This window comes from Lactuca serriola, chromosome 4 (assembly GCF_051521515.1).
Source record: "Lactuca serriola cultivar US96UC23 chromosome 4, Lser_US96UC23_V15, whole genome shotgun sequence".
In the NCBI taxonomy this organism is placed as follows: Eukaryota; Viridiplantae; Streptophyta; class Magnoliopsida; order Asterales; family Asteraceae; genus Lactuca; species Lactuca serriola.
This window is the reverse complement of record NC_136411.1, coordinates 102660670-102672223: the sequence shown is the minus strand read 5'-3', so window position 1 is coordinate 102672223 and position 11554 is coordinate 102660670. Positions and strand designations below refer to the sequence as shown.

General features: G+C 26.6%; 1 protein-coding gene and 1 long non-coding RNA gene across 2 annotated transcripts; one reads left to right on the top strand and one right to left on the bottom strand.

The window, feature by feature from the left end:
- Nucleotides 1-837: 837 nt before the first annotated feature.
- LOC145098671 (protein FAR1-RELATED SEQUENCE 5-like) lies at nt 838-5268 on the bottom strand. Its single transcript, XM_079036286.1, has 9 exons — nt 5130-5268; nt 4407-4541; nt 3735-4173; nt 3592-3660; nt 3403-3538; nt 1758-2126; nt 1602-1675; nt 1428-1497; nt 838-1380 (listed from the first exon to the last, which is right to left on the bottom strand). The coding sequence occupies exons 1-9, from the start codon at nt 5266-5268 to the stop codon at nt 838-840; spliced, it is 1974 nt and encodes a 657-aa protein (XP_078892412.1).
- A 2124-nt stretch (nt 5269-7392) lies between these two features.
- Nucleotides 7393-9947, top strand: LOC145100273 (uncharacterized). The gene is made up of 3 exons (XR_013704939.1): nt 7393-7772; nt 8396-9162; nt 9260-9947. It is a non-coding gene; the product is annotated as an uncharacterized LOC145100273 (long non-coding RNA).
- The last annotated feature ends 1607 nt before the right edge of the window (nt 9948-11554 follow it).

The following is an 11554-nucleotide window of genomic DNA, read 5'->3' as shown; positions in this document are numbered from 1 at the left end:
TTTTATTTGTAGCTAGATTTTCATACAGATTGTAGCTGACCCCAAGAACGCCTCTTCCACCATTACTTAAAAAGTTTATCTTCATTGAACATATCAGATCTTTACTAGATGTCTTTAAAGTAGAGGAATGTTGTTCATTTAAAGAATATTTCTTTTTAATGAACAACATTTCTCTACATCAGATATGTAGTAAAGATTTGTTAGGTTCAATGGAGATAATCTTTCAAAGTAATGGTGGAAGACTTCTTGGAGTCAGATACAATCTGTATGAAAATCTAGCTAGGAATATGAAGAACAAGAATCTAGGAAAATGGGGAACTTGATATTTGAGACTTGTGAAATTGTTTGTTATTGAAGATTTTATCATGTTTGATGTTATTCTATGATGATGAATATGTTATCTTTAGATTTTTTTATGAGCAGTGTTGTATATTTGTTAGGCACGATGTTGTTGTATATGGTTTTATGTAATGGTTAGATGTTTTTTATGTGTAATCATATTTTTAATCACTTATGATTAAACAAAACATATGAAGTAGTATTACATAATATTTTATGATTATACAGATGAATATTGTATATGGTTATGTGTAATGATTACATGTATTGAATAATAGTTATATGTAATCTTAAATGCTTGTAGTAACATTTAATAAAAGTTTAATCATGAATGAATATATTATCAAATCAAAGAAAGAATTATCAAAGTAGATTAAATCCAGAAGACAAAATCATAGTAAATTTTGTTTTATAAAAAGAGTTAAGTGTACTAAACAAAAAGTATATTATTTTGAAAAAAAATATGACTTATTCATTACTGATTAAAGCAGTAAATATCTATGTAGCTTTTGATGATTGTTCTGCTGCAAGTTTGATTGGGCATGTCCGCAAGTTATGAGGAGCCCTTTCTCCACATCCTGAGCATCTTCTTATTTGCTTGTTTGAATTTTTATATGCTATTTCTGTTGCACTTTGAATTCTACTTTTCTTTCCGCATCCTTTATTTCTTTGAACATTTGGAAGATTGATGTCAATGTCTTTTGGAATAGTTATGCCCATAAGCTTTCCTACCTCTTCAACATTTGTCCTATTCTTCTGCAATTCATTTGTAGGATCGTTTTCATATTCCTTCAGCATGCTTTCTGTTTTCTTAACAAACAAATCCATTTTTTCTTTATTTTTTCTTACGTATTCCAAACATGCTTCAAAGTTGTAGTATGCTTGATTGACAGATCTGTTAATTTCACCGTCTCCTGTATCATATACATGTCTACCAAAATTATAATGCCTTGATATCACATCCTTTCTCCAACGATTCTCAATGTACTGTTCAGGTATCTTCTTAATTCTATGTTTCATGAGTATATGTTGAATGCATGTCTGCACAAAGTCCCAAAGCAGTTGAAGTGTTCACAAGTACATTTTACATCATTGGTTGGAAGTTTTGTTTCTACCTGTTCAAAAACGGTTAAAGCATTAAGTGTTTTATAATCATAACTGAATATTTTTTTATATTATGTGCTGATTCAACAAAATTTAAAATAATAATATATTACCTCAAATCCTGTTTTTAGATCACTTTTTTTGTTCAGTTGTTCTACTTTGTATAACTCCCATCCATTTTTTTCCCAAGATGTTCGTATTGGCAATACCGGGAACCTTTATAGATTTCTTTCTGTAGTTCATAAAACAATGTACTTGTATAAACTTTTGCAACATGTTTTTTGTATTGGTCGTGGTGAAATAAATTTATATACCGCCTTCTTTGTTTGATGATCAAGCTCCTGTTGTGTATTTCTTTGTTTTTGAATTGATGTGTCATAGTTCATCATGAAATGTAAAAGTAAATTTCCAGATTGAGAGTAAGTGCTGAAGAAGGAGTTCATGCTTTCTGATCTTGAAGTGGTTTTCATCAATCCATACATTCTTGTGTCACTGAAATATGCAGGTATCCATTTGTCACGCAATTCAAACATATCATTGAACCATCTTTTATCTTCCAGATTGAATTTATTAATAATCAAATCCCACTTGTTTTCAAACTCATCAGGTTTGATATGCATGTTCCAAACAAGCTTGTTAAATCTTTTCTTGGAGTCTTTGTTTTTAAATAAATCGCCAATAACCTATGAATGAACAACTTTGCTTATATAAGTATAAACTATATACCTATTTGGATATATCATATATGAGTAATCATATATGATTAATCATATATGATTACTGTAATGTAGGATATATCATGTATGATTAATCATATATCATATACGTACTGTAATCATATATGATTAATCATATATGATTACTGTAATGTAGGATATATCATGTATGATTAATCATATATGATTATACATTACATATATGATATATGATTAATCATATATGATTAATCCTATATCATATATGTACTGTAATGTAGGATTGATCATATATGATTAATTATATATGATTACTGTAATGTAGGATATATCATGTATGATTAATCATATATGATTAACCATATATCATATATGTAATGTAATCATATATGATCATATATGATTAATCATATATCATATATGTATGATTAATCATATATGATTAATCATATCATATATGTACTGTAATGTAGGATTGATCATATATGATACTTGTAATGTAGGATATATCATGTATGATTAATCATATATGATTAATCATATATCATATACGTAATGTAATCATATATGATTATATATGAGTAATCATATATCATATATGTATGATTAATCATATATCATATATGTACTGTAATGTAGGATTGATCATATATGATTAATCATATATGGTTACTGTAATGTAGGATATATCATGTATGATTAATCATATATGATTACTCATATATCATATATGTAATGTAATGATATATGATTAATCATATATGATTATATATGATTAATCATATATCATATATGTATGATTAATCATATATCATATATGTAGTGTAATGTAGGGTTGATCATATATTATTATATAATCGTATTATATAATCATATATGATTATATATTATTATATATATTGTATGATCATAATCCTAGTATGATATATGATAACTTATATTATTATATTCATATATGATTATATCATATTACTAAAATATACTTAATTATATATCATTATATCAATCATATATGATTAATCATATATGATAAGTATTTTAATAATATGATTATATAATCATATATGATTATATATTGTATTATCATATTACATACTATGTAATCATATATGTTTATACAGTAAGTATGGTATCTGATAATTCATATTATTAGAATAGTTAATCATATATGGTTATATAGTATGATATCCGATAAGTCATATATGAATCATCTTTCATAATACTATATAATCATATATGATTATATAATGTATTTTTATTATACCTTTGCTTGCAGTTTTTTCATTATGTGCCACATGCATAGTCTGTGTCTTGAATTTGGTAAGGCAGATTCCACTGCTTGTTTTATTGCTGCATCTTGATCAGTTAGAACAATTTTTGGTGCTTTCCCTTCATGATCTCTAAGAAAAGATTTAAGCAGCCATTCATACGATTCAATTGTCTACTCAGCAACCCATCACCAACAGTAACTGATTTCTTGTGGTGGTCAATTGCTGTGAATGGAACAAATACCATTTGATACCTATATAAAGAAAATGTGTTTAGTACAATCATATTTGATTAATAGTATGTTTGAATTTATATACATTAACTTACTTGTTTGTTCTAAAAGTTGCATCAAAAGATATAACTTCTCCAAACTCTGCATAAAAAGCCTTTTCTCTTTCATTTGCCCAAAACATAGCAGCCAACAGATCTCCATCACGTAGAAACTCAAATGAATAATTTGGGTAATGATCTCTACGATCATTCATTTTGTTTATCATTATTTGAGCATCCTTGTAACATAAGATTCTATTTACTCCTCTCCTCAAGTTTTTGTAGTTTGTTACCTTCACCCGTACATATTCATATCCTCCTTTCAAAACTACTCGTATTTTGTGAGCCATTGTCAGACCAATTTTAGCTTTTGATGCACGTACTACAAACTCTTTTTCAGAATATGACATCTTTCTTGCCTTTTTCGTATAAGGTCTTTCCTCGATACTTTCCAGTGGGTGGTTGTGCATTTCAAAGAATTTCTTAACGTTGTAATCTGTTTTTCCATAAACATTTTCAATTATAATCTTTGCTGTACACCCAATAATTATCTTGTTTGAATTTGGTTTTCTCTTGATAGAACTTGTAGCCAACGTATCACAAGGTTTTGTTTTATCCTTGCCACCCCTATTGCATATAACATATTTTTCTGTTATTATTTGGCTATTGTATTTTGATTGGCTACTCAGTCTTGTATGAAAACCTGCAATTTCTGCATAATCCGTATACATTTTACTGCCAAATTTAGTGATTTGAAAACACTGTTTACAACTCGTACAAATTCTGTAGGGACATCTGGTTTATATTCGGATTCTTCAATTATGTTACTGCAATATGATTCATTTGTTGAATTGGAACTTTCACCTGATAAAAGAAGGGAATGACAAATATGATATTATATAATTTTATGTTGTAATAATCATATGTGATTAACGATATGTTTTTGTATTTTAGTGTAAAAAAATCATATATGATTTTAGATATTAATATACTATTAGATGTTAAATCATATGTATTTGTACATTATATTATATGATTGATCATATAATATACTATGTAATCATAAATGATTATACGTATTAATTTATAAATAATCATACTTGATATTGTTTAATCATGTATGATTAATCATATGTATTTGTAATTTATAATATATGATTAATCATATTTTATGATGTATAATCATATATGATTATTCATCCAAATATAATATTAATATAGATTTCAATTTGAAAACATATATGATAAATCATAATTACAAACTATAAATACATATGATTAATCATAGATATGAAAAGTCATATATGATTATTCATCCTTATATGATTAAATCACATATTGTATTGTATAATCATATATGATTTTTCATAATTTGTATTGTATAATAAAAGAATGAGAATGAAGTGTAGAAATTGTAATATAATATGGAGTATTAAAACGAATTAGTTGTACCTTCAATACGAATCGTATTTTGAAGTTCTTCAGAAGTGAAAGAAATTGAATCGATTTGTTCGTCGTTACGAGATGAATTGATTTCAGCTATAATAGTATCAGTTGCGATCGACTTGTCACTTTCTTTTGGATTCGACATCATTTATGAAAATTGATTTTGATTCAATTTTCAAATGCTTTGTTTATGATTGCGAGGTGCTTGTTTCTTCGATTTGAGGATTGTATATCGTATTTATGAGGATATGAACTGATGCTCTGTTTCGATCGTTTTTTTCGATTTGAAGATTGCGATCAATTTGATAGCAGATTCAGTAAAAATAGGATCTTTTTTATTATATTGAATAATTGTTGAAGATTGGATGATATGATTACATCACTGATACTGAAAATCGATGATTTAGCGATATGATGATTTTTAGAGAAGGAAGGTGTCCGCTTTCTAAACATTAATTTGAAGTTTACTATTATACCCCTTAATCATTTAACAATTGACGTTAGTTGACGTTAAGTTCGATTGGCTGATATTTAATCTCACAATCTCTAACTTTTTATTAATCTCAAGGGAAACATCCTCTATATATATATATATATATATATATATATATATATATATATATATATATATATATATATATATATATATATATATATATATATAATCAAGTAAATGTCATGGGTCATTTTTGATGGCTCGACTTGTCGGTTTCATTGTGGGTCAGTTTTTTGGTATGGATTAGTCGGTTTCAGGGTAAAAACTGAAACTGAAATCGATTTTTTGATTTTTAAAAATTTCAAAACTTAATAGATGGTTTTGCTTCAGTTCAATTTCATTGGTTTTCGTCGGTTTCTTAATTTCTTGGTACGGGTTTACTCATCCCTAATTGGTGTAACGATTTGGCTTGTTTTCTTTCTGTATTCCTAGAGTACCTTTATTACGAAAAGGAGGTATTGTATTTTTTAGGATAACAATTAAAAATATTAATTTATTTATTATTATAGGCAACAAGTAAAAAACATGTTAAAACCAAAATAAAACGTAAGATACTCTCCAATGTTGCCCATGTCACGTTTTATTGGATTTGATTGCCTAATGATAAATTCATTTTCTACATTTCTTTCTTCACACTTAAAGAGGTTCAACGACAGGGAGATAACTTTAAGTCTAATTAATTTTTTTTTTTTGTAAGAGCAATGATTGAATTGGAATTGAGCGTGAACCGTGGGGAGGAGAAGAGGGAGTTGCCAATGAGAACAATAACATATATGAAGAGAGCAAAGAGGTCGCAATTTTGTGGTTTCGATGATGGCTAGTGGTGTGGTGGTGTGGTGGTTAGATGATGTTTCTCTCAACATATATGAGAGAAAGAGTTAAATAAAAATATTTATAAAATAGGTGAGACGTGATGAAGATAACTTAAGTGATTTTGAAAGAGTAGTTTTTTTTATTTATAATAATATTATTTATGATTTTAATTAAAAATAATTAAATCACCCGGATTTTCTACTTACTATACTATATATATATATATATATATATATATATATATATATATATATATATATATATATATATATATACTAGTTTATAACTCGTGGAAACCACGGTTACAAAATTAATGAAACTTTAATAATGAGAACTCAAAATTATTAATCAGTTGTTTTAAGTAAATTATTAATTAAGTGATATTTTTTTAGCTATATAGAATTATAATCGTTAATTTAAATAAATATGTGAAATTATATTATCTTATAATTTGTATTAATTTTATTTTAATTTTAATTATAATGTTATTAATTTAATGTACTTAGAGTGAGAAATTTAAAATTTAAAATTGAGAATTAATAAGTTGACAAGTGGCATGCATTAATTAGGAGGTCTAATAGGATGACACATGACATAAGAAAAATAAAATATACATTAATTAGGAGGTCTAATATGATGACACATGTCAAAAGGAGATTAAAACTATTCTTTTATTAGAATAGGGATATATATATATATATATATATATATATATATATATATATATATATATATATATATATATATATAATATAATATGATCTTTTGAGAACTCAGAGTTTTCCGAAAACCCGAAAATTAATTTTAAGCCAATAAATCAAAAAAAAGAAGGGTCAAGAAGGTGACATTGTTGTAAATAAGTTATTAATTAAAGAGAAAGGGGCATCTTAGTTAAACACGTTAGGGGTACAATAGGAAACAAAAATATAATTAGATAATATCCTAATAAATGATCTGATACACTAAATTTTAAACCCTTTTTTTTTTCTCTAACTCTCTCCCCTCTCTCTCAAACCTACGATCTATAATCCTCCTCGCAGCGAGCTTCTTCTTCGGTGTTTCCCTTCATCAAGCTCTTCTTCGGTGGTTGACCGTCTTCGGTGTCGCATAATCTCTACCTCATTCGTCGATCAGTCGTTCATCTAATTTGTCGCTTTCTTCCAAAATCAACACCAACGATGTACATATAAGAAATTAACCATCATTCCTTCATTGATCTCTTGTCTCTGACCGATTTTGAATGCATAGCCTTCGCGCCTCCAAAATTTTGTCTAAATATGGAGTTAATGATCATTCCTTTATCGATTTCCCGTCTCCACCTAAGTCCTTCGTTGTAATCGGTATGATTTCTTCTTCCTATTTATATTAACAAGTTTATGCGTTCGATAATTGCTTTGAGGGAAAATAAATTTGTTCTAAATTTATCACTGGTTATGGGACGATGAAGAGTTCTCGGTTACCTCTTTACATCAGTTTTTGATAAACCTAAAAATGCTTTTGAAGTTTTGTTGGTAAACCTAATTAATATGTTAGATAGCCTAATAATTCCAAAAAACGAGTCACACTTGTGAGGATCTCTCTACAAGTGTAGATAGTTTTTCATGATTAGGTTGATTGTGATATGTATTTCGTTTATATTTTGACTTATTGTTGCAGTTATGTTCTTGAAATGCAATTATATTTGGTAAGATGATATTGCCCGCAATGTGTTTGATAATATGCCTTAGTGATTATCTGACCTATTTCTTAAAAGGTAAGGGTTGTCGTAATGAAAGAGTTATAGATACAATCTTAATAGAACAATGACGTGTTATTTCGGCACTAAATGATGATCCTCTTGCTCATATTAATTGCAACCAATATATTGATATACTTTATGTTGCAAGTCTTTATTCATCTTTGCACTTTAATTGCAATATTTCTTATAAAAGTATGTGCTAAGTCAGACATTTTATAATTGCAGGTGAAGTGGACACAATATAAGAACTGCATTATATGGGCAAAATGCACCAATTTAGTGTGAGATGTAAATAAATAGTCACAGGATGTGCCAGTAAGATCCTATATCTCTGAAGGCTTAAATGCGTAAATATTATAAATATGTTTGTGATTTAGTTTGGATAGAAATCAACAAAAAATGGAAATAAATTGCTTTGAATTTGATAATAGGGATAGCCCTCTAAGAAAGAGTTATAGATTGCCACCATCTTGATTTAACCAAAATATCACCTTTTGATGTTAATGTTGGTAAATTATCTACCAATTACAAGGTTAGTATATTACTATATTTCATTTCCATCATTTTGTGAATAAGTTTCTATATTCATTATTTTTTTCAGCCGTATGTTGGCATTGATACAATATTTTTTGGTTTAGATTCCTTTTTTTATTCTTTAACATGTGATTAATTGGAAGCAAGAATATAAATGTGTATCAATTAATTGGTCAATGATAATAATCAATTACAAATCATTTGTTATTTGTGTGAATTGATATAATATTTTACTAATTAATTGGCAGCAATACTACAAGTGTGTAGTGATTCACATGTAAATCACATATGAATTACATATGATTCACATGTAAATCTCCTGTAATTTTCATATGAATCATATGTAATTCACATGTAAATCATGAATGTTCTCTGTTGTAAATTGTAACAGCAATTGCATGGATTCTATAAAGGAATTTGTAAGCAAAGGATATCAATCAAGATTACTACCTCTTCCTGTAAGATAACTTTTCTTTTTTCTATTTATCATTTATCATTATCTTTCTTGTCTTTTTTTTTTTTAAATGCTGAAATTACATTGACTATGTTGACCAGGGTGATGCTAACTTTATTTGTCGGGGTCCACCATGTCAAGGAATAAGCGGTCATAATTGATTTAGAAACTACACTGATCCTCTAAAGGGTCCCAAGAATCATCAACTTGTGGTTTATATGGATATAATTGATTTTTTAAAACCAAAATTTGTTTTAATGAAAATTATGAATAAACAACCTAGAATGTGCAGGTATATAGTGCAGGTATATAGGTACCAACTTGGTATCTATACATGTATATATTTTTTTCACATAGTTGTTTACTAACTTGGTATCTATACATTTACATATTTTTTCACATACTAACTTGGTGATTCACTTGTAATTCATATGTGATTCACATATAAATCACATATGTATTGTATGTGATTCACATGTAATTCACATATGAATTACATGTGATTCACATGTAATTCACATATGAATCACATGTGATTCACATGTAAATCACATGTGACACACATGTAAATCACATATGAATTACATGCGATTCACATGTAAATCACATATGAGTTATATGTGATTTATATGAAATTCACATATGAATTACATGTGATTCACATGTAAATCACATGTGATTTACATGTGAATAACATGTGATTCACATGTAATTCACATATGAATTATATGTTATTCACATGTAAATCACATATGAATTTTTGTGAGTGTTTTTGCATCAATCAGATTCTTTTTAATTTTCTTGTAGATTTGGAAGAAATTGTGGTGAATATTGAAGAGGTGGAAAATGATAAATTGAAGAAAATATGGAAATATTGACACGAAGACATGAAAATGCTTTGAAATTTTGTAGCAGTTTTTTTGTTTTTTATATTTTATATTGTATTGAATAAAACACTTATTTTATTATGTTTATAGATTAGTAAATAAATTGAGTTTCTTATGATTTTCTTACAAATATTATAATATATGAAATATGCATATATGCATTTGTAAAAATATGCATAAATGTACCAAAAATGGTGATTTTTTGGTTAAAGAAATATAGTATTTTTTAAATATTCCAGTTTTTTTATTGATTTTTAAATGCTTTTAAACAAATGCAGTTTTTTTTTAAAATAATATTTTTTCATTTTTTTTTCAAAATTTATGTTTTCTAGAAAAAACCAAAAAATTTGCACTTTTAAAAAAAAAACTGAAAAATACTATTTAAAAGAAAATTAAAAAATACTATTTTTTTAAAAATCTGCAAAACACTGATTTTTTTTTCAAAAATTCATATTTTCTTTAAAAAATTAAAAAATATGCACTTAAAAAGAACTGAAAAAAACAAAATACTATTTTTAAAAAAATTTGAAAATTTGATTTATTATGTAATTTTTTCGACATTTTTATTAATATGTAGAACAACACAAAAAAATTAAACGTTAAATAAAATCGATAAGATTACGGTCATGCCCTTAATGAATTAGTTTTGATTTAACGCTCCGTTTTTAGTTCTCGGGTTCTCGGAAAACTATGAGTTTTCAACCGATCTCACCATTATATATATATATATATATATATATATATATATATATATACACACACACACACACACACACACACACACACACACACACGGAAAAGTGAATATACTCTTAAAAGTATATAAGCTTAGGTACAAAAACACACCATATTACGTCGTTTTGTTTGATATATATTCATTATAATGTTCTTAAACTTCAACACTAACTTAATTTATTTTCAAGTTTTTCGAAATTTCACTATTATATTTCTCTTACATCATACTTTTTTGTCGAATGCTACTATGCTATATATATTATAGTTGGAAATGAAAATATGTGAGAGGAAGATAAATATGAAATTTATAAAAATTTTGGAAACAAATCAAGTTAGAAATTGAATTATAAGAACACTGGACAATCACAATGTATATATGATACAAAATGATATGGTATGGTGTGTTTGGGACTTTGGGTACCTAAGTTTATATACCTTTAAAGGTATATTCACTTTTCCCATATATATATATATATATATATATATATATATATATATATATATATATATATATATATATATATATATATATATATAAAGTGAAGAACTACTAATGCAAACATCATTTTTTCAAAATCAAAACCATAAATATTAACGAAATGCTACGTCTAGCTATATCTATGTTCAAAAAAAGATTTGACAATTTTTTTTTAAAAAAATGTTCATATATATTCACTGCTGATACATGCATATATATTTGCATCTACAGTCCATATAACTGCTTATTCATAACATATGTATGCATGCATAGCTGCGTACACAATCCAGATGATT